This window comes from Sinocyclocheilus grahami, unplaced genomic scaffold (assembly GCF_001515645.1).
Source record: "Sinocyclocheilus grahami isolate Dianchi unplaced genomic scaffold, SAMN03320097.WGS_v1.1 scaffold666.1, whole genome shotgun sequence".
Taxonomy (NCBI): Eukaryota; Metazoa; Chordata; class Actinopteri; order Cypriniformes; family Cyprinidae; genus Sinocyclocheilus; species Sinocyclocheilus grahami.
This window is the reverse complement of record NW_015505845.1, coordinates 200,741-225,562: the sequence shown is the minus strand read 5'-3', so window position 1 is coordinate 225,562 and position 24,822 is coordinate 200,741. Positions and strand designations below refer to the sequence as shown.

The following is a 24,822-nucleotide window of genomic DNA, read 5'->3' as shown; positions in this document are numbered from 1 at the left end:
CGTTTTAGGTAGGTGTGGCTGACTCTTAACTTTTATAAAGAATATCTCTTTGGATTTGAGACTTTAGTCTTTGTAACTTTACAGATCTTCTTTATGCACCAAGAGCTTGTAACACTCCAAAGAGAAAGAAAAATTTGAAATCGCATCATATGACCCCTTTAATCTTCTATAACTGATGGATGTTTTTGTCCCTCTGCTATTTACACCAGCCAATTTAACATTAATTGCACAAAACAATTATTAAATGTGGGTACACATAAAACTATTAGATGTCTGATGAGTTACCAACAAAATCTAGCATCTGAGAACCATATACACTACTGTTTTAAAAACAACAATCCAAAAAGTTGTATATATTTGTGTGTATATATATATATATATATATATGCGCTGTTCTTTTGTACTTTCTGTATTGTTGTTTTTAAAACATTTTGACACTGCCTGATCCACAAAATTTGCATACAAGTCTAATTTACAATACCTCTAATCTTATTTTGATTATAGGTTTAAACTTTAAATTTAAATCACACCAGTCTGTACAGTACAGGTTGATACCTCTGGGCCTGAAATGCCAAAGGACTGTGTTTAAAGGTCTCTAGCCAATCTCCTCACATTGATTTAAGAATAAAGCTCTTAGAAATAGGCATTCCAAGCAGTCATACTGCAAACAAAACATAAGATATCTAATTGCTAAAAAATATATTACATTTGAACCATTACCAGTTTAATTTAAATTAAATTGACTAATCTTTAAGCTGTAGTCTATAGCCATTCCACATGCCTGAAAAGTCAATAGTTTCCCTTAAACTTTAATCTTCTACCATAATACTTTCATGCCACTGACACATAAATAGGGTGGAAAAAATAAAGGAAACACCTGATAATACATAATTATCTATGATCTATATAGACTGTTTGCCTTCGAACAGCTTCAGTCCTTGGAATGCTGTCATCAAGTCCACACCGTGTGGGGAACAGCACCATTCAAGAAGAGAATCTTGCTCTTCTTTGAGGTGTAATGGAGAACAAATTGTATAGAAGATTTTTACAATGACATTTACATCTGGTAGTTAGCAACATCATGGAAGGTGTTAGACCTCATCCTGCTGTTTAAGAAGTCATTCTCAGTTGTATCGCTACAGGTGTTTTCACCACAGGATATGGCAACAGGGTTTCCCCGTAGGGGGCTCTGGTCCTCTGTTATATAATTAGAGTAGTTGATTTAACATGTTAATTTGATACGTTTATTATGAAAAAAAAAATTATGCAATCAAATTATTAAGGCAGCCTGTCCCGCCCAGACCTATATGTTATCTTATGTCTTTCTTGTATTCGGACAACAGGACGACGAATGACTGCATTGACGTAGCCAATGAGAATGCAGTTATATGTCCATAAAATTCAAGATATGAGGGAAAAATGCCTTGTATGGGTTTTTGTCATATTTATATCATATGATATAGTATAGCAATATCACACAAGTGCTGTTATTTCCTCAAATATCCCCTTGATTGCAAATGTGATATTCAATGATCAGAATATCAGAAAGAGCTTTATTGCCAAGTGTGTTTCCACACACAAGAAATTCGTCTTGGTATCAGGAGCTGACAGTACAGAAAGTTGAAATGTATCTAAAATGCCAGCACTTCAGGTGCAGCTTCTAAAAACAATGTTAGGTCCACACTGTAGCCTTAAAGGTTTAGGTGTAATAAATTCTATGTTGAATCAATATTTCTAAAGCTAAGTCTATTCAGATCTTATTTAACACAATAATGACTTTAAATTATTTTTTGGAGGTAATTTCTTAGCCCAAATTGAAGTGTGATTAACTGGCGGCATAAAATGTAGATTCAAATTTTTAATTGCTTGACGGCCCTATTAAATGATATTACAGTAAATTATAATGATGTATTACAGTCATCAGACATAATGATTTAGCTATTCCTTTATGGATTAGGAACAATATTTAAGAGTTTCCTAAAACACCGATTTAATTGGCATTCTTTGGCTTCTTCAAATGTAAATCCATTAGAACACAGACCAAAGATGAATCCTCAAAGCATCTCTTACTCTTAAAACGAATTAACCTACACTGACTCACCTTTGTAGCTGTGCAATTAAATTACCTGAAATAAACTAAAAACCTTTTAAATGGTGTTTACATTATTTTGTCCACCCTTTTAGTTGAAGACACAAAATTCCAAAACCCATCAAAAAAAGCCAGAAATTGCCCACGTAATGGTCAGACACACTTGTCTTCTCAACACAGCTATTGCAAAATACTTACACAATGTAAGATGCAAGATCTTCCCCAGACTTCAGGACAAGAGCAAATCAAAGTGAGATGAGGGATAAGGCTGGCAGGACATGTGAAACAAGCTTGGCACTTGGAGTAGTTGTGTTTGTGCGTGTGTGCCAGTGTGCATGTTTCTATTATTCCCATGCTTGTGGATGTATCGTGAGTGTTTACATTAATGTTGTCTGGTTAAGAATAGTCTGACAAGGGTTAAAATAGTAACACAGTAACACACAATAGAGAACTGGAAATAAGCAGTGATGGCTTAAACAAAAATATGTGCAGGGAATTAAAGACCTGAAGGTCTGAAGGTTTCAAAGCACCAATACTAAACAGCATCTTTACTCAACTCAACTACACCAGGAGGAAAGTGAGAAAGAAGAGAGAGGCTGTATTGAAATAACACATTGAACTAGGCAGACGCAAGAGTGAGTTAAGGCTTGATATGGAAGGCAGTGGAAGAGAGACTTGGAGATCAGTCTGGGGTACAAAGAAGCCCCCTTAGTAGAGCTTTCTTACCTGAAGACTTGTTCCTCATGAGGCGAATCTCTCTGGGCTGGATCCCTTGCTCTTGCAGTTGAGCCCGAATCTAAAGATCAAACACTAGCGCTTAACTACACCAAACCTCATGGCATGACCTCAAAGAAAATATTTGGACAAAATGAGTATGCTACTGGCTGAAACTTTACTCACCCTCAGACCATCCAGGATGTAGAGAGTTTGTTTCTTCATCAGAACAGATTTGGAGAAATTTAGCATTGCATCACTTGTTCACCAATGGATGCTCTGCAGTGAATGGGTGCCGTCAGAATGAGAGTCCAAACAGCCGATAAAAACATCACATTAATCCTCAAGTAATCCACACCACTCCAGTCCATCACTTAACATCTTGTGAAGTGAAAACTGCATGTTTATTAAAAACAAATTCATCATTAAGGCATTTTAACTTTAAACAGTCGCTTCTGGCCAAAATAATCCATAATGCTTCCTCCAGTGAAAAAGTCTGTCAACTTTTTTTTCATTTCACATCAACATCCACTGACATATTTGTTCAGAACTGTTTTGGACTGTTTTCACTTGTGAATGTGCTTGATCTGTGCATATTTCTCTCCTGATTCAGAAAAGGTGACTTTTACACCAGAGAAAACACAATTATGGAGAGGATGTGTATTTTAGCAATGGTTTAAAGTTGAAATGTCTAAATTATGTATCAGAACAGATTTGGAGAAATGTAGCATTGCATCACTTGTTCACCAATGGATGCTCTGCAGTGAATGGGTGCCGTCAGAATGAGAGTCCAAACAGCCGATAAAAACATCACATTAATCCTCAAGTAATCCACACCACTCCAGTCCATCACTTAACATCTTGTGAAGTGAAAACTGCATGTTTATTAAAAACAAATTCATCATTAAGGCATTTTAACTTTAAACAGTCGCTTCTGGCCAAAATAATCCATAATAATGCTTCCTCCAGTGAAAAAGTCTGTCAACTTTTTTTTCATTTCACATCAACATCCACTGACATATTTGTTCAGAACTGTTTTGGACTGTTTTCACTTGTGAATGTGCTTGATCTGTGCATATTTCTCTCCTGATTCAGAAAAGGTGAGTTTTACACCAGAGAAAACACAATTATGGAGAGGATGTGTATTTTAGCAATGGTTTAAAGTTGAAATGTCTAAATTATGTTTTTTTTTTTTTCTTACAAACATGCAGCTTTTCACTTCACAAGATGTTAATTGATGGACTGGAGTGGTGTGGGTTATTTGTGGATTATTGTGATGTTTTTATCAGCTGTTTGGTCTCTCCTTCTGAAAGTACCCATTCAATGCAGAGGATCCATTGGTGAGCAAGTCATGTAATACAAAATTTCTACAAACCTGTTCCAATGAAAACAAATAACTAACTCATCAACATCTTGGATTGCCTGAGATTTGGATTTGGCTGAACTATTCCTTTAAATTCTGTAATTTGTAGCATGATATGTATTACACCAAAAAATGTCAACCTATCCCACAGTTTTTACAAACTATTTACTATGTACAATGTAAGTCTATAGTGCAAACAAACACCAACTGCCACACAGATTTCTATTGCAAAGTGAATGCAGTTCTATTTTTGTTTTGATTTCTGTTGTAACAGTATGCCACAGACGTTTACTGAAATGGTTACTGTATTCATATCAAGAAATAAAAGTAAGACAAACCTCGTTAACAGTTGAATTTGGTGGGAGCATTCTTAGCGTAATTATGTGCCCACTGGATGCAACAAATGCCTCGTTTATAATGGGTTTTAATGTTTTTGTCTCGTAAAGGCATCACAATATGGTGAGGGGCGTAACATTTCCGTCACACGTTTGAGGTATTCGGCCAATCACAAAGCACTGGATAGCTGGCCAATCAGAGCACACCTCGCTTTTCAGACCGATGAGATTTGTAAAAATCGACGCGTTTCAGAAAGGCGGGGCATAGAGGAGAAACAATAATGTACAGTATGTGGAAAATAATGTGTTTTTTGAACCTTAAACCGCATAAAAACATTTCATTACACCAAATACACAAAATAATGTTCTTTTTAGAATATGACCCCTTTAATGTTCTTCATATGACCCCTTTAAAATTAAAATCTTGATTTGGTCTCATTTAGTACAAACACGTAGGCTTTTACTTCACAAGACGTTAACTGATGGACTGGAGTGGTGTGGATTACTTGTGGATTATTGTGATGTTTTTATCAGCTGTTTAAACTCTCATTCTGACGGCACCCATTCACTGCAGAGCATCCATTAGTGAACAAGCGATGTAATGATAAATTACTCTAAATCTGTTCCCATGAAGAAGCAAACTCTCTACATCTTGAATGATCTGAGGGTGAGTACAATCAACAATCTTGCTCCAGCCAAGAACCAAGCATATGCAATCATGTACTGTCAGTGTGGTAGATCAAATATATTTAAACTAAGCAGTGACAGCAGCATCCTGCAGTGTGAAGTGGCATTTTATCTAAAACTAATTTAATCAACATCCGTCTACTTCGTTATTATAGATGCAGCTTTATGGCATCTAAAAGACAACATGGAATACTTGTGCTTCCCTATATTTGTAAGCCCATCTATTACACTGAAGGACTATTTAGGTAAACTTCAAAAAGTTGATGTTGAAAGGGAAAAATAAATTGTGATCAGTTGCAGGAACTTAAAGGGGTCATGACATGAGAAATCAAATTTGTCTTGATCTTTTGGCATATAAGAGGTCTTTGTACCATTTAACCATCCTGCAATTTTCATAGCTTAAAATGTCCCTCATTTAAACAAAACATTTATTGAATCCAGCTCCAAAAATGGCTCATTTGGATCTGAGGTGCAAGATGACATCACCCGGGCACAAACATTTGCATAAACATTGTCTCCAGAGCAAGACATCGACAAATAATATTCTTCTCACCATACGCCCATCCCACTGGCGTTCAGTCACTTAATGGCTGACACTTGATTACGCTGAATGCGAGTGTCGTGTCAAAAGCAAACAGAATTTTCAATCACTACCGCTATCTTGTCTACACTGGATACAGTATACAGATGCATGTTCACTTTCTTGACACAGTCCACATGCTGGAGTCTGTCGTCAGTACAAATTGAGTTTGCATTTGGTTTAAACAGTTAATTCGCATCTTTGTACAGATATAAGAAGGATCCCAGCAAAAGGAACAAGTGGATAGTTTTATTTTTAATGGCATCCCGGATCGTGTCAGAGGATTGATCGGAGTGTCAGTGTTCAGAAATAATTTTTTAAAAATAATCATTTGTTGAAAGATGAAGTGGTACTAGGCTAGAACACCGCAAATCACAAGTAAATGATTTTATAATGCTTTAGAAATGACCTTTTTTTTTATCATGTTGTCAAAACATTCACAGGCAATAGCGAGGGGGCATTGATACTATTTCCTATGCAATGACGTTAGCTAATCATAACAGTGGCTGGTTACGGAGAAGCCTTAAAGGACCCGCCCCTTAAAACAGGTTGTTTTTTTACACAGATGGTCAGATTGAGGGTTTAAAGTCGGCATGAAACGGAAGTAGCGATTGTCTTTTTTTTTCTCTACTGTGACGTCTATCCGAGTGAAACGGCATCTGAAACGAGGGGGTGGGACTTGATTTCGTCCTTTGGGAATTAATTGGATCATTGGAAGTTGGGGTGTTGCTAACAAAATGGAGGCAGATCTGAATGTCAGTTTGCAGTTAGTTTTTATTTATTGAGGAAGATGGCAACGTCACAAAACATGCCTAACAGCGCGCTTACACGCGCGAGAGAAAGATCAAAGAAAGACCTCCATCAGGTTAAGTCATATTCATTAAAAAAAATTAGTTTGCGATGTCCTAAGAGTAATGTTGTGGTAATATCCTAATATCCTTTCAATTTTTAAGGGTAGTGTACTCCCCCATGGCTTGCGTCAGCACTTGTCAATGCATTGATTTCTATAAAGTGAAGCTTCTACTTCAGCTTTTCCCGTTATGTACCCCTCACGTCACTAGCTCCGCCCTTGCGCCATAGCTCGTGACCGGAAGAGAAGAGGAGTCGTTTTGAGGGGGAAGGGAGGTTAACGTTTTTAATTAAAGATTACGAGGGCACCTGAATTAAAAAAAAAAAAAAAAGAATGAAGCGCAAGGATAAATGATTTATAATAAACACTACAGTATTCCATTAAAAAAAATAAGAATTTTCAATTTCAATTTCATGCCGACTTTAAAATAAAATTTTTCCAAATATGTATTAGTTTGTGCAAAAAAAAAAAACATATTAACATTATAAGTAAACCTCAAGGAACATATTAAAATATTTTTTTTTTTTAAGTCATGTCATGACCCCTTTAAATACTTTTCTGCATGTAGTTGCACACCTAAAATCTTTAGTACATTTAAGAGTTAATGTTGGTTACTTGCCATTTACCTATTCAGGTTTAACAGCATGAAGGTCAAAATATTTATGCACAAATCCATCCAGTGGTTAAATGCAAATTCATATTAAAAAGAGAAGGTAACACTGCAGGCTGATGGACTCTTGACCTACCTCCTCTCATAATCCATGCTTCAGTGCAAATCGACAGAAACGCCCACTTTTTTCTCGGCCAGCTTCATTTACAACTGTTGACGAAATATGTATTGATCAACAGTCACATTAATAAAACAAAATGCATAAAAACAAAGATTTTTTACTTGACCTCAACTGATCATTTTAAGTAAGGGCAGGACGGAAAGTAGCGTGAGCTGTATGCAATGCAATGGATGGGTCCAAACCAAAAAATAATTTGCATATCATTTCTTAAACGCCATTTGGAAAAACTCAAAATGCGCTGTCAGATCAGACATCCAGTAGTTTCTGCAGGGTTGTTCAGTCCTGCAGATGCTAAACTGAGCCTGACACTAATCTATAGAAAAACATATATCTAAATGCATACACAACAACCGTCAACGAAAGTTCTATCCCTGCGTGCCCCAAATAAATATCATTTAAAAAAAATTAGTTTGCGATGTCCTAAGAGTAATGTTGTGGTAATATCCTAATATCCTTTCAATTTTTAAGGGTAGTGTACTCCCCCATGGCTTGCGTCAGCACTTGTCAATGCATTGATTTCTATAAAGTGAAGCTTCTACTTCAGCTTTTCCCGTTATGTACCCCTCACGTCACTAGCTCCGCCCTTGCGCCATAGCTCGTGACCGGAAGAGAAGAGGAGTCGTTTTGAGGGGGAAGGGAGGTTAACGTTTTTAATTAAAGATTACGAGGGCACCTGAATTAAAAAAAAAAAAAAAAGAATGAAGCGCAAGGATAAATGATTTATAATAAACACTACAGTATTCCATTAAAAAAAATAAGAATTTTCAATTTCAATTTCATGCCGACTTTAAAATAAAATTTTTCCAAATATGTATTAGTTTGTGCAAAAAAAAAAAACATATTAACATTATAAGTAAACCTCAAGGAACATATTAAAATATTTTTTTTTTTTAAGTCATGTCATGACCCCTTTAAATACTTTTCTGCATGTAGTTGCACACCTAAAATCTTTAGTACATTTAAGAGTTAATGTTGGTTACTTGCCATTTACCTATTCAGGTTTAACAGCATGAAGGTCAAAATATTTATGCACAAATCCATCCAGTGGTTAAATGCAAATTCATATTAAAAAGAGAAGGTAACACTGCAGGCTGATGGACTCTTGACCTACCTCCTCTCATAATCCATGCTTCAGTGCAAATCGACAGAAACGCCCACTTTTTTCTCGGCCAGCTTCATTTACAACTGTTGACGAAATATGTATTGATCAACAGTCACATTAATAAAACAAAATGCATAAAAACAAAGATTTTTTACTTGACCTCAACTGATCATTTTAAGTAAGGGCAGGACGGAAAGTAGCGTGAGCTGTATGCAATGCAATGGATGGGTCCAAACCAAAAAATAATTTGCATATCATTTCTTAAACGCCATTTGGAAAAACTCAAAATGCGCTGTCAGATCAGACATCCAGTAGTTTCTGCAGGGTTGTTCAGTCCTGCAGATGCTAAACTGAGCCTGACACTAATCTATAGAAAAACATATATCTAAATGCATACACAACAACCGTCAACGAAAGTTCTATCCCTGCGTGCCCCAAATAAATATCATTTGCAAAAGGTACATTTAATAAAGCCGCGCGCATGACAGCTTAGAATGAGTTCAGAGAACACGTCTCCAATCCAACGCGCGCATGCGCCCACAGAACGAACATCCAGATACGCAAAACTTTTCAAATAAAATAGTATTTGAATCGCATAATACCTCTGTTACACCAGCAGTGTCACAAGCGTTGAAACTGATACAGTGTTATATGTATATGCACAGCAGAGCTCAGTGTAAGATGGCCTCAGTCCGGGAGGCGGGGACACTACTCTCCAGCTGATTGGCTTAAAACACACTGGCATGCAAACGCATGTATTTTGTAAGGTAACCATTAGTAAACATGTACTACACTGCAGACAGCTGATGCCAAATTTACTCTGACCAAACACACCTGGACCAGCTAGTTATGATCTTCAGGAGCACTTGATTACAGACAGCAGAAGCAGGGCTGGAACTGAACTCTGGAGCAGGATTGGGCACCTCTGCTGCAGGGGTGTCCCGTTTATTATCTCAGCTTCCAGAAGAGTGCTTTGCTGTGCTTCACTGCAGTCAACACTAAAGTGTGGACGTGGAGGACTGAAACACCAAAATCATTTGTGACCCTGGAGCACAAAACAATTTTTGTCTTAAGTAGCAATAGCCAAAAATACATTGTATGGGTCAAAAGTATACATTTTTTCTTTTATGCCCCAAAATCATTAGGATATGAAGTAAAGATCATGTTCCATGAAGATATTTTGTAAATGTCCTGCTGTAAATATATCAAAACTTCATTTTTGATTAGTAATATGCATTGCTAAGAACTTCATCTGGACAACTTTAAAGGGGATTTTCTCAATATTTTGATTTTTTTTTGTTTTTTGTACCCTCAGATTCCAGATTTTCAAATAGTTGTATCTCGACCAAATATTATATCATATCCTAACAAACCCTACATCAATGGAAAGCTTATTTGTTTAGCTCTCAGATGATGTACAAATGTCAATTTCGAAAGATTGACACTTAAGACTGGTTTTGTGGTCCAGGGTCACATTTGGCTATGTTCATATACTCTTGAGTAGTATGCAATATTTTGTATGCCTACAACACGCATTTCCCAAAATGTGCAGTATACTAAGCACACGGCACAGAATGAACCGTTAGGCTGCGGCCAAAATCGCACACTTAGTAGGTACTTCTTTTGAATAAGTGATTACTTAGTGTGCAAAATTGTATTGTCAATGTTTTTTTATTTTTTGTTTAGCCCCTGTGAAGCACTTTGAGTTGCAGTTGTATGAAAAGTGCTATAAATGTTTGTTATTATTATTATTATTACTTTGTGATCATTAAAAGGTATGTTCTATATAGTATGAATATAATCCAGGCATACTACATCTGTCATGTTGGCATTGTTATGTGACCTACCAACAGTTAAGGCGATCCACTGCCATCCAACTCCTCTCTCGTGGCCTCATGGGACTGTAAGGTGTCCATCAGATGTGCCCTTCAGAGTCTTACTGGAAATAGTAGGTCATCCGGGTATTTTTTGCTATATAGGGAGTGAAACCGTAGTATGCAATATTGTTGTCATGTAATGTCATTTTCAAATTCGGACCTACTTCTCTTTTCGCAAACATAAGTTTTTGTTACATAAACATGAGTTATGTTTGCGAAAAGAGTAGTAGGTCCGAATTTGAAAAAGACATTACATGACAACAATATAGCATACTACTGTTGCACTCCCTATATAGTGTACAGTACACTGTGCAGTATTAAGTAGTACCCCTTTTGGAAACACAAGGAGAAGGAATTTGAGTGAATGAAAAAAAATGACTTTTCAAATCAGATTTTCTTTATATTTTATTTCTAAATGCAAATGATAAAAAAAACCCTGTATGCTTTAAATAAATCAGTATCACTAAATGGTTTAGATCCCTAAAGTACAGCCCAGAATCCTTTGAGACATCAGCTATAAAAAAGGAAAAAGCCTGAAGTGGGAGGTTAAACACAATACAGCCCACTTCGATGTTCAGTGTGTGCTTTAGTTGAGCACAGCATAATCCAACAGAATAAAGCCGGGCAGATACACGCATATGCAATGAAGAGTTGGCGACCTGGAGACGGACATGCGCTCATTTGACACTAACATTCATATTCTTACATATACAAACATACATACAATCTGTCCAATGCACAAAACCGTCGCCGAAGGCAGGACGCTTATTTAAGACCTTTTTTTGTTTGGGACTAAAGAGTGGGTGGAGAAGAATAACATCAAATATCCTAGGTATAGAGTCCGTTTGGAAATTTTATCTCATTTTTATTTTTTGCTTGATGTGACCAGAAAACTCTTAAGCCCAAACTTTGTGATGACAGGAAAGGACGTCATCTTGTTCCTGAAGTCTTTCCGTTGGTTTGTCAGACATGATGTCCCAGTATCAGTCCGGTACTAGGACACGAATGCCAGGCTCGTCCCATCATCCCTCCCTCCCTGCTCTGAAGTCTCCTGGGCTGTTAACTGACCTCCTCTCTTCTACAGGTTTCTATAACAGCAGACAGCCAGACTTTTTGCCCCGTTTCTTCGCTTGCAGCGCAGCCCTGGTGGCCATCTCGAACACCTCCCTCACGCCATCTTTTGTCTTGGCTGAGCATTCTAAATAACCAAAGGCGTTGATTCGGTTGGCCATGTCTCGTGCCTCCTCTGGCTTCACAGGCTCCTGAGTGAAGAAATAATTCAAAGATATCACAAGCATGTCTAATGCGGCGTTCAAGTCCTCCTGGGACGTTCGTACTTACGAGTTGACAAGTCGTAATTACGACGTCAGGTGCGTTCAAGTCAGTTTAGTCGGCACAGGATGGCGTGTACCTTCTTTTAATAAATTACAAGAAAATACAACAGGGTCTGCATTTTTTTTACTTGGATTTCATTAACTAGCTGCGTAACAAGACCATGACCAATTTAAGTTTATAGGACAACTAAACTATCAATTTAAACAAAAATTTACCGTCAACTACAGACGTTGCATCCATCGATTCCGCCATGTTTCTCACTGACACGCCCCCAACTCGGAAACTCAAGTCTTAAAGAAAATGTAGAGTTTCCCACTCGTAATAACGACTTTGTGGTGGCGTTCATGTGCGTTCAACTCGTAAATACGATCCATCCGACATGACTTGAACGTACCATTAGTGACTACCCAATATCAAAGGAATACTTCACCTAAAATAAGAACATTTTCAAATTGACCCTTCCATTAAAAAGACAACAATTTTATGCAGAATACCTAAGCTTACAATGAAAATGGATGTTATTTATACTGTCCAGCTCTTTAAAAAAAAAAAAAAAAAAAAAAAACGCCTCCAAAAATCATCAAATAACTTTGTTTGTTATTAACCACAGCTGACTGGAGTTTGACAGTATACATTACCATCCACTTAATTGGAAAAGAGCAGCTTGGACATTCTGCAGCGTTTAAAGGAATAATTGACCTAAAAATGAAAATCTGCTACAATTTACTCATCCTCAGGCCATCCGAGACGCAGATGACTTTGTTTATCAGAACAGATTTAGAGAAATGTAGCATCACATCACTTGCTCACCAATGGATCCTCTGCAGTGAATGGGTGCCGTCAGAATGAAGAACTAAAGAGTGGCACCCATGGGATCTGACGGCACCCATTCACTGCAGAGGATCCATTGGTGAGCAAATGATGTGACGCTAAATTTCTCTAAATCTGTTCTGATGAAGAAACAAACTCATCTACATCTTTGATGGCCTGAGGGTGAGTACATTTTCAGCTAATGTTCATTGCTGGATGACCTTTTCCTTTAAGAATCATACACTTTACTAAGTAAAAAGACCCTGCCTGTTTCATTTTGGCAAGTTCCCTTCGTGTGTGCTCATCATTTCGGAGATCCTTTTTGTTACCAACGAGGATGATGGGAACATTCGGACAGAAATGCTTCACCTCTGGTGTCCACTTTTCTGGAATATTCTCTGTGATGGATTAAAAGGAGAGAGTGGTAACTGTATTAACCATATTTCAAGTAATTTTTTAATTATGACAAGTATGTAATGGCTTAGAGTAAATAATCTTATATTGTTTAAACTGAGTTAATTGGTATATATATTTTTGTTTTAGAACGTTAATAAAAACTGAGCCCCTGAATCTTTGCCGGTTACCTCAGCTTCGTACAAATTCAGTGTGCATGTCTCTTTAGGTTTTGATGTAAAGACCTGATGAAAACCCGATCATTCTTGAAAACGCATTTCTGCTTGGTGGCTTAATTGCTGCATCTTTAACTTTGATGTGAAAGCATTGTATTTAGACCACAAGTGAAGGTTTCATGATTCAGTTCATTAGAAAATTGTATTTATTCTTAGCTGACTGGTTTTACCACTATGAGAAACACACTTAAGGTGCTAATGAAATAGTAAAATAAAAGAAAACAGACTGGGTGAATTTTTATTTCATGTTGACTTCAAAATCGAGATGAAACTTAAATATTGACAGATCTTTTTTTCCGTACTGTGACGTACATCCATTTGTAATGAATTATCATAGAAGAGGATTCAAAATAAAGACGGGACTTATATCAATCCATCAGTTGTTGATTGGATTTTGGGAAGTGGGCTCATGCAAGAAAACTTGCATTGGCGGGGTTAAGCCGACTAAATTATTGCTATTTTCACCAGAAAATTGAGTTATGGTATTTTGAGGTCAAACATTAAAAAAACAAGCAAAACAGAAATGTGCACGGGTGAATCGTTCACAATAAGATCAATAACATGCATTTAGAAAATAGATCCATTTGATTTTCATCTCATGCCGACTTAAATCTTGAAAATATGGTATCTTTTTTCAACATTTAGAATTAAGGTGTGATGAATGGGCTAGTAATATCTAATTGTTTACGAGGACGTCTTACCCAAGCTATCGGGACTGTCAATGGAGAAGCACATAAGAATGACATCTGTGTCAGGGTAGGAGAGAGGTCTTAACCGATCATAGTCCTCCTGTCCAGCCGTATCCCATAAGGCAAGCTCTACCTGTAAGAAGAGAGATATCGGTCAATGTGCTAAACCAGTGGTCTCAAACTCAATTCCTGCAGGTCCACAGCTCTGCAGTGTTTCTCTCCTACCAGCTCCAACTCACACCTGCTTGGAGGTTTCTAGTGATCCTGAAGACCTTGATTAGCTGGATCAGTGTGTTTGATTAGGGCTGGAGCTAAACTGTGCAGAGCTGTGGCCCTCCAGGAATTGAGTCTGAGACCAATGTGCTAAACTCTCTCAAATAACACAACAACTGCGGTCTCGCGTATAAAAGAGGAATGTACATGTATAACTTACACCAGCGTAGCCGCATCTATGCGACGGGGGAAGGACAGAATACTGAATATTGTTCTGGTGATGTATTTTGGTATACACATTCCCAAGAGTAAATTTCAACTTTAGCAGCAGAAATAGCATTCAAGTTGGTAAGTTCACTCAACTCATCGAAAACTTATTGAAGTAAATATTACACGCTATTATAATGCATTCATTGTTTTCATGGTGCATCTCAGTGAAAATAATGGTTTACAAACTGTGTGCTTTCATACCTGTTTTCCATCGACCTCAATGTCTGCAACATAGTTCTCAAACACTGTGGGCACGTAGACTTCAGGAAACTGATCTTTACTGAAAACAATAAGCAAGCAGGTCTTTCCACAGGCTCCATCGCCCACTATAACCAGTTTCTTACGAATGGCAGCCATCTGCAGAGGAGAGAGCGATCAGACAAACGACAAGCAAAAAGAGCTTTACAGATCTGAAGCATTTTCAGAAAGAGGCCAAGAGTGAAAAAGCAGCTTTAAAAGTGGAGAAATGCAAAGTTTGCATTAGATAGATAGACAGATAGATGTTGAAGTCATATGTGTTCTGTGAATCATTTCTATAGTCAACTAGGGATGGGCGTATCGATATATCGATACTGGCGAGAGTATCGAAAGTATCGATACTCAAACAAAAAATATCGATACTAAGGTGCGTTTTATTTACCAGTGGTTTTTTTTATTTAACAAAAATAATAATAATGCGTACAATATGCACGGAATTGGACGAATAACCTTTGTTCGCGAGTAATTGTGTAGGATAGAACTATTTTCCTGCTCATCTGAACACACGCAAATGTTGCAAGACAGAACTTATCCATCACAGAGAGCGTTCACTCACTGCTGACAGCGCATTCAAACAGGGCTGCGTCTCCCAAACGTATCATAAGAAAGCATTAAAGCTTTTGGGAACGGCAGCCCTGAACAGTGCTTATCAGAGGACAGAGTTATTTCACAATAAACAAACTGAAATTGTAGCCTACATAGTTTGTGCAATTACAATTATTTAAATTGAACGTTGAAAGATAATATTGATCATGTTCTATTCTGTAATGTTAATAGAAATCATACACTGTCAGAATAAAAAGGTTGCATTTAATGCATGCAACAGCCATTCACTGGCAGTCCCTAATGGCAGTACAAAATATTGCACTAAATCAAAAGTTCAAATGTTACAAATAAGTTAGAGTATTAATGTTGTAATACTGGTAGCACTAATATAAAAACGTGATGATATATGTTACAAAAAAGAAACAATTTTGAAATGCGTTGATGGTTGTATTTTTTGTATTTGATCTCAGTATTCCTATCAATGTTGTATAAGGGCTTTTTATGCATAATAGTAACCCTAGAATGTGATCAAACGGTTTTAAATAGCTGGGCTATTGTATATATAACCATTTTTAAGACTGCAGAAATACAGTACACACATTATCCCACCGGTTACAATTGTGACTGACCATAAAATACAATTTTTCACACACTTCCCAAAAAACAAACAAAGGGTTACTAATGACGCATCATTTGGATATTTTCATGTCTGGGAAAACTTTGGGATTAAACGAGTTAAAATGGGTTTTAAACATAAAGTTAAGTGGTTTTCATTACCCATTTTACTCTTAGTAATTTAATACATTTAATACATTTCATAATGTAAAGGTTTAGTGCAGAAGTATCGTATCGGTATCGATATCGACGATACTGCCTTGAAAAATATCGGTATCGAAAACAAAATAAGGGGCATGGCCCATCCCTATAGTCAACATGAACCGGAAACACAGCTGCGGAAATATCATTTGACCGGAAGTTACACTGCACCTGTATCGCTATGTTGAAAAAGAAAACAACATTTCCCACAAGTACCGACCAAACGATAAATGCTGTAACCGTGAAACACAACATTAACGACTATCTAGGTGTATTACTGCGTGTAAAGATCGATGGATTGATGAACAGAACCCAGTCATGTCGCCGCACCCCACCATAACAACATCCATTCACAAACAACACAACATTAACTCATGCAAGTTACTAGCACGCTAAAGAACAGTGTTTCTTTAAGAACAGACTCGCCTTGCAAGCGATAGACGTGAAGTGAAAGGGCTGGCTAACATTTCTCAGAAACAAAAGGGTCGGCAGCCCATAATGCTGCAAACAAGGCGTTAAGAAACCGTGTACAGCACAGTTTTATGAACATTTATCTGACTGCAGTCCTTCAGGAAAGCGGTGTAAGCGACACAATCTTTGCTAAGAAAGAGCAAACCGAAGTAAAACAAGAGCAATGCTTGCTTTAATCCACCGAAACACTGATTGTAACCTGCGGTTTAAACTGTGGGGTTCATTAATCGTTTAATATTGTCTCGTTAACTCGGCTTATGTAAAGAATAAAAGGCTGAAAGAAAGCGACTCGGCTTCATATGAGGTTTAATCGTGATCGTGATGAGCTGCTGCTGTCTTCAACCATCAGCATAAATGATGCAGCTCCTGTGAAATGTGTGGATATATATATATATATATATGTGTGTGTGTGTGTGTGTGTTTACAGTCACAGTGCGTGACTTCAGGCCGTTGAATATAAATCCATAAATCAGTGCAAATGCACGCGATCTTCCATGCTCCTTAACTTTATGCATTTACACGAAACATTTAGAAACATTTACCGTTTTCTTTTTGCTGTGCTCCGGGGAAGTATCGGCTTTGCTGTCTGTTCCTGGCTGCTGCTCTACAGTCCGCCCATCTCCAGTGCTGCCACGACTCAACACCACTGCACTGCTGCCTTCTCTTCACTCAGCCACTGGAAGTTATCTAGTCAAACTAGCAGATTGCAACTGGTTTCTTTTCGTTAAATTAAAGTCACTTTAAAAACCTGGAACCAGAGGCCTCCTTGCATTATATATTTTGTGTTGTATTAAATTATGAAATTCCATCCCAAAACATTAACAAAAACATGATCATCTGAACAAACGGATAAATGTACATTTTACTGTACAAGTGATTTAGGCTATGCAAATATTCACCATTTCAATCACAAGCTGCAATGTTGCCTCTAATAAAACTGAGAGAGATACATAAATAAAACTGATAGAAACATCCCAATAACCCACACCACTCCAGCATCAATCAATGTCCTGTGAAATGAAAAGTGACATTTTTAACATCAAACCTTTGCTTCAGAGTAAGATAGTTCTCTGCTGAAAGCAATATAAGCACAGACTTGTGGATTACTGTGATGTTTTTATCTGCTACCTGGTGTCTCATTCTGACGGCACCCATTCACTGCAGAGCATCCACACTAAAATATCATTGCAGTACTGTGTAGCCTACAAGTGATTTAGGCTATGTACATATTTATTCACCACTTCCATCACAGGCTACAATGTTGCCCCTAATAAAACTGAGAGAGATAAATAATACATCAATATTTATCAAGGAAAATATCACATGTGATCCTGGGTTACAGGGCTGGGTAAAAAATATGGTGTAATCTCTCAAATCAGTGTTTTGCAAAGACGTCAATATAACGGCTTGTAAACAATGTCACAATTACCTCAGAAAAACATATTCGATAAACTCATTAGTCAGATGGACAAATAAACTGTAGAGAGGGGCATTTTGCTAAATATATGCACCATCTAACATAATGAAAGCAATATAAGCACAGACTTGTGGATTACTGTGATGTTTTTATCTGCTACCTGGTGTCTCATTCTGACGGCACCCATTCACTGCAGAGCATCCACACTAAAATATCATTGCAGTACTGTGTAGCCTACAAGTGATTTAGGCTATGTACATATTTATTCACCACTTCCATCACAGGCTACAATGTTGCCCCTAATAAAACTGAGAGAGATAAATAATACATCAATATTTATCAAGGAAAATATCACATGTGATCCTGGGTTACAGGGCTGGGTAAAAAATATGGTGTAATCTCTCAAATCAGTGTTTTGCAAAGACGTCAATATAACGGCTTGTAAACAATGTCACAATTACCTCAGAAAAACATATTCGATAAACTCATTAGTCAGATGGACAAATAAACTGTAGAGAGGGGCATTTTGCAAAATATATGCACCGTCTAACATAATTATACATTTTACTGTTCTTCAGTGTTTAATTTATGTTTGAATAAATCCAGCAAGTTTTTAATGACAGCCACCGTTATGTTTATATTTTTTAAAAAAAAGTAGAAATATTATTATGTAATTGCAACTTTATTATTTTAAAAACGTCATTAAGTGTAATTTTAACAAATCAGTCAATTTTAACCTTCAGTATTATGATAATGTAGCGCCAGCTGACTCTCGTGTGTATTTTACAGCATTAGTTGAGATTTTTCTTTTTCCTTGAGAAAATCTGGCATGTATTGTACCTGATATATATCCTATTTTGAATCGAATCAAATCGGTAATCGGATCGAATCGCAAGCTTGTGAATGAGAATAGAATCGAATCGTGAAATTTGTGTCAAAACCCCAGCCCTAAATATGTATGCATCTTTAGGCCTACATAAAATTCTAGCTTTGAAATGAGTCCAGACAAGACAATGGAGTCAGTTTATTCATTCAAAATGTTAATAATGTCATTTCCATCACAGAATAAATGGCGATTTCAGATGTGTAGTAGAAGTATTCATGTCAGTCAAAAAAATTATATAAATTCAAAATAGTCTTGTGTAAAATAAGCAGCAGACCTGTTGAGAAACACAATTTTGCTTCCTCACAAGGTTAAATGACAATAAGAGCTTCAACTGAATTGTCTAAAATGTGCTAAAAATTCCACGGGGCTAAAATGCTCAAAGTTGAACTAATTGTGAATAATGTTTTTTATATTATTTATATCGCTCACTAGTTTAACAACTCTGCTAAAAAGGCATCTTAAACAAGCCTAAGTCCTAGACAGACATGCATGCATTGTTAATCACCTTACAGCAGTCATGTGCCTTACACATTCCTCACAATTACGCTAGTTAAAGTAGCAGTGTTTCCTTGTGTTACATGGTATTTTTTCCTCCTGCTGACAGAATCTGAACAGCAAAGAAAAAACAGGTTTCTGTCTAATTTGCCAAATCATGTCTCTCAGAAGGAATGTGAATGTGCCCTGTATTGGGTGATGGTCTTCTGGTGATATGATTCTCATTATGAATGTGTGCACTTGTACTGCCAGATTTTAAAAGACCAAGACATTCCTTTTTATTCCATTTGGGTGTGTAAGGCCATCAGGTGGAAATCAGTGAAACATCCACTTACAGGAGGTTCAAAGGCCAGTAAGGACAATTTAGGCCACACAGGTTGTAATTAAAATAGATAAGCAACAGATTATTTTTATTTCCTTTTATTTGACTGCAATAAATAAATTACAATTAACAAATATAAAAAAAACAATCATCACAAAACATGAACAATCTCTCACTTATAATTCTTAAAATTCCTTCATTTAAAAAGTAAAAACTATAAATATACCAGTGTAAGAATACCCAGTCTTAGCAAGAGGTAAGGGTTGTTTATGAATGATTTCACATTTGCATGAGCTGATATAAATATATGACACATTCACACCATGCACATAAAGCAGAATTACATTTAAAACAACCAAAGCAGCCCTTCCTTTTAATTCACAGCGTAAAAGCAAGAAGTCAGTCATATAGTGCGCTGATCAACATCAGTTTTTGATGTCCTTTATATTTTCACCGCACATTCAGTGGCGTGACTGAAGTCTGGGAGCGTTTGTGTTCCAGCTCTGGCTCGAGGAGTTCATCAAGTAAAGCTGTGGCCTGGATAATAGAGGACTTTAGTCTGAGCCTCTGGGTTTAACAAGGTGCATAATTTGCAGCAGAAACTGTGATTGGATCTAGATCTAGCTGTTTAATAGACCCTTTCATTTACACAGTCGGAAACATCATATCAAGGATATTTAAACAACAAATCCTGCTAAAATAGCTGCAATTGGTGCTAGATGATTCTAATGAATAAAACTGCAAAAATAATGCTTACCATGCAACCAAGTTCAACGTGTTTCAATGCTGTCAGGGCTAAGATATTGCTCTGATTCCTCCACTAAAAGCATTTGGTGCTTTGCAGATTTCTTTGCTCTGACCTGACACCACGCCATCAACAGGATACCTTTTGTTTTAAATCACACACACACACACACAATTATTAGATACACAACTTCAGACACACTATCATTCAAACGTTTTTTTCACTCTCAGAAAAAAAGGTACAAAAGCTGTCACTGGGGTGGTACCTTTTCAAAAGGTACACTTCTGTACCTTTTAGGTACTAATAGGTACACTTTAGGTACTAATATGTATCTTTAAGGTACCAATATAGACTATTTAGGTACAAAAGTGTGCCCCAGTGACAGCTTTTGTACCTTTTTTCCCCTGAGAATTACAGTAAAATATATTATTACAGTAAAAACAGTAATCTTGTGAAATATTATTATGATATATAATAACAGTTGTCTATATGAATATATTTAGATAAGTAATTTATTCCTGTGATCATGAATTTTCAGCATCATTACTCCAGTCTTCAGTGTCACATGATCCTTCAGAAATCATAATAATATGCTGCTCAAGAAACATTTCTGATTTCTGTTGAAAACAGTTGCGCTGATTAATCTTTTGTAACATTATAAATGTCTTTACGGTTATTTTTAATTAATTTATTGCAGCCTTGCTGAATAAAAGTATTGATTTCTATAAAAAATAAAAATAAACATCTTACCGACCCAAACGTTTGCATAGTAGTGTATACTGATTCATATACAATTTACAATTTATTGAATATTTTTGATATTAAAATGCATCCTCCAGTAATATAATGCAGAGGCAGCTTGCAGAATAAAATATTTAGATCAACCCAACAAGCATTTCTGCCGACTGCTCAAAGTGAATGTGAAACCCAGGATTGTGCTTGACATGAAATCCTGCTCTTACCCAGCAGCACCGGGATGTTGAGGATTACGACAGCGATGGCAGTGACGTTCATCTTTGTTGCTGGGTCTTTGCAGTTTGCAGAAACATCACAGTCACACACAAGCAGCGAGAGGGTCTGGACTGAATGCTGGCCCTGGCTGTCAGAGATCTTCAGGGTGAGTTGATGATCGCCCGCCTGTACGGCGCTCTCTTTGATCAGCCTCACAGATGTACCTGGGAGAAAAAACAAAACAAAACAGAAAATGGAATTGCACATTTGTTTGCTATTACAGTGTTTAAAAAGATGATATTTTTTTCTATTACCATAGTTAGACTGAAGCCTCCATTTCCCCTGGACGTCTCCAGTCAGCTCGAAGTGTATTGGTGGGCTGTACAGGGCTAGGCTGAGCGCTGTAATGTCAGTCATCTCCTCAGACAGACACATGGCCAGTTTGTTGGCCTCCAGCATAGGTCCAGACTCCATTCTCTCCATTACACCCACTTGCTTCATCATCTTCAATACTGAGGAGTCGCTAGCATCTTTCTGAATAAACTGTGATTGGAAAGGACATTAATGTGCATCTGGAGTTTCCTCTAGAATGTTCAACACCAGTCTCAAATCAGTGATAGAGGTATATAACCCTAATCAAAACAATTCAATCAGAATAACTGGTTTCACTTTATTCTGATGTTCCCTTTAACACACTGTTGGCTATGAGTAATGTTGCACCTACTAAGTGTTAGTAGAGTATTAGTAGACTGGTAGGGTTAGGGTAAGAATAAGTTGACATGCACTTGCAGAGTTACTTAGAGTCAGTAGAATGTCTTAATAAATATTTAGTAGATATTAATCAGACTTGTTGTCAACAGAATGGTCAAAAGTGGACCATCAAAATAAAGTGTTACCTAAATAGCAACATCTGAAAGCTCTGAAGACAGAAACAAGTTTACACTTGGTCTACTTACCATTTTCCTAGTGAATTCTGATGGATGGTCGTGTTTGTCGATGATTTTCAGTATCACTGTGCTTGTGCTGGAGAGCTGCATCTTCTCTCCATGATCCTTTGCTTCAACCAGAATAGTGTAGTTTGGGGCCTCCTGCATTGAAAAAGGCACAGCAAAGTTTGCTACTATATCTGAACTATATCTGTGTCAGATGATCTTTGACCTTTTGATCGAAAAAGCTCAAAAGCATGCATAAAAACTCCTAATACTAAATGAGATTGGGGTTTATGCTAGAATGTGGTAAGTAGTTTAATAGCACGAACGTTTGACTGGGTATTGTATAGATTGCGAATACATTGTTAAAAACTAGTTTCGGAAACAGGAAAAGACAAAATGACAAATACGATTCTGCATGTTAAAGAGAAGGGAAAAAACACGTCTGTCAAGTTCTTGGGAATGTATTCTCTGCATTCAGTTTCAGGAAACATTTAAATTTAATAGCTCTAATAATATTGTGTGGTATAATCATTAAATAAAAATAATAATTTGAATAAGTGTACATATCGTAATCGGTTTTTACCTTAAAACTATATATATATTTTTACATATAGTGAAATATTTATTCAGCGATATTATGACATTTATTGACCATAGTCACAACGGTCTTTAGAGGCCTTTTATTTTATTGCAGATCTTTTCTTTTTTATGTTTTTATGATGTTTTTCAAATAACGATTACCAGTGAAACAATTTTATCAAACCAAAAATCTATAAAATAAAAATACATTAATAAAATACAGAAAAAGAAGCTACCTAATTATAATTAATTAATTGTAACACTTTGACAAAAAATCGGAATGATCTTAAAAACCTTTTAATTCATTTTAATATTGAAATGATAACATAGCATGAAGGAGTCTGGCAAGAGTCCAGACATTCTTAAACAGAACAGAAAACAAGAAGTATGAGAGGCTACTAAAACAGGTTCTGGTTTCATTTAAATTGAAAATAAACACATTTCAAATGTTAGAATGAATGATATATGCATGAACTTGAACATAGATTCAAAACAGGCCTTCTGTTCAAAGAGTGTTTACCTGTTGGCAGTGTGTTTAATGTTGTGTTCTATGGAATGAGTTCAGCTTGTTTCCCTAGAGCATAACTTTCATAAGTCAGATATTTTATGAATCCATTTATGTCCTTCCAAGCAAACAACCCCCACTTCCTATTCCTGATTAAACACAACATACTGCATGAAAGTTGCACTCTCAGTAAATAATGTTTGTAAAACAGATGTACTGTAAATAAGCCATATGAACATACAGTATAGGCCTCTCCATGTGTAATGTGTTTAATGTAGCTCTGTTGACTGCTTTTCATGCTTTAAGGTACGCAGTTATCAGTATTTCCAGAGTTAGTTTTAAAATCATAATATTCTGTTATCTGCATGGAGGATTTCATTTGAATTGTGCCCAGTGGAAAACAAATACAAATGTCATTGTTTTTTAATCTGTTAAATCGAACAACAGCATGCAACTAAGATAACGCCAGCATTTGGCCATTTGTGATCAGTTATGGTTTTCTAAATATAGTGTCAGATCAGAGGTCTTCTGTGAAAAGAAAAAGGCATTTACCGTAGTCAAAGGAGATGACCAAATGATCAGATGTCTCTGACTTTGACTTTTTTGAAAAGACTTTTCACCTAAAGTGCACTTTCATTGTTTCATTGAAGAGTCTTAATTGTACAACATAAATACACATAGGTCACACCAAAAGATTTTGTTAGACCAAATCAATTAATCAAAAAAGATGATTTAAATAGGGAAGATTGATTTGAACCAATTAGAAATGTGTTACTGGTGTACCAAATCTAGATTACACAATCTACATGAAAACAGATACAGATGTTACATAGGTAAAGTTTATGTTCATCCCTATTTGAGAATTGCCCATCATTAATACTATTATTTTTAGGATTTAATGTAGCGGTATAATTCTGTAAATTTTGGCTCTCTAGCGAAAATCTGATGGCTCAGGGCACTCAACAACAACAATAACAACAATAATAATAATAATAAACTAAATCAACAAAGTGTCATGCCCATGAACTGTCCTTGTATTCCTGTGTTGTTGTGTTTTGCTCCCTATGTGCTTCCTTGACATAGTTTCTCCCATGTTGATTGTGTTCATTGATTTCAGGTGTTTCTTGTTGAGTCCCTCGTTAGTCATGTATTTAAAGAGTGCTCTGTGCCTTGGTTCCTTTGTCCGGTGTCTAACTTTAATCCCCTGTGCAAGGTGTGTGTTCCTGCATGTGAGTCGTTATTTGGTCTAATAAATATTGTTCACTGTGATATTCTCTGTCGTCTCCGCATGCCTTGTTCCTACACAGTAGGTACATCATGACACAAAGAAATGAATGAAGGAAGACATATGTATCATGATCAGGTAAGTAGCTTAAGTTCCGCTGTTGTTTTGACTTGTTGAAAACAGTTAGTACAAAAGTTCGGCAATGCTGACAAGTCGACTATTGATTGCTATTAATATCGTGCAAGGTAAAACAGAAGAGACAATATAACTTGGTTGGGCTATTAATAGACAAACAGAACAAAGTGATTAGTAAACCTATACACTGATAACATAAACATTT

General features: G+C 36.6%; 3 protein-coding genes across 3 annotated transcripts in view; all 3 read right to left on the bottom strand.

Moving 5' to 3' along the window:
* The window catches only part of LOC107558907 (RNA-binding protein 10-like), a 19,057-nt gene extending 11,676 nt beyond the window's left edge, over positions 1-7,381 (bottom strand). Inside the window, exons 1-3 of the mRNA XM_016242607.1 lie at positions 7,365-7,381; positions 4,505-4,556; positions 2,816-2,885 (exon numbers count right to left, since the gene is read on the bottom strand). Of these exons, the coding sequence (XP_016098093.1) occupies positions 2,816-2,885; positions 4,505-4,556; positions 7,365-7,381 (139 nt within the window). The remainder of the gene's footprint in view (positions 1-2,815; positions 2,886-4,504; positions 4,557-7,364) is intronic.
* A 3,399-nt stretch (positions 7,382-10,780) lies between these two features.
* On the bottom strand, positions 10,781-17,055 carry rhoac (ras homolog gene family, member Ac). The gene is made up of 5 exons (XM_016242620.1): positions 16,968-17,055; positions 14,536-14,691; positions 13,864-13,984; positions 12,801-12,931; positions 10,781-11,650 (listed from the first exon to the last, which is right to left on the bottom strand). The coding sequence occupies exons 2-5, from the start codon at positions 14,689-14,691 to the stop codon at positions 11,477-11,479; spliced, it is 582 nt and encodes a 193-aa protein (XP_016098106.1). The 5' UTR covers positions 16,968-17,055; the 3' UTR covers positions 10,781-11,476.
* A 4,144-nt stretch (positions 17,056-21,199) lies between these two features.
* LOC107558906 (cadherin-1) lies at positions 21,200-23,555 on the bottom strand. The gene is made up of 4 exons (XM_016242605.1): positions 23,499-23,555; positions 22,198-22,329; positions 21,556-21,784; positions 21,200-21,465 (listed from the first exon to the last, which is right to left on the bottom strand). The coding sequence occupies exons 1-4, from the start codon at positions 23,553-23,555 to the stop codon at positions 21,200-21,202; spliced, it is 684 nt and encodes a 227-aa protein (XP_016098091.1).
* Between the last annotated feature and the right edge of the window lie 1,267 nt (positions 23,556-24,822).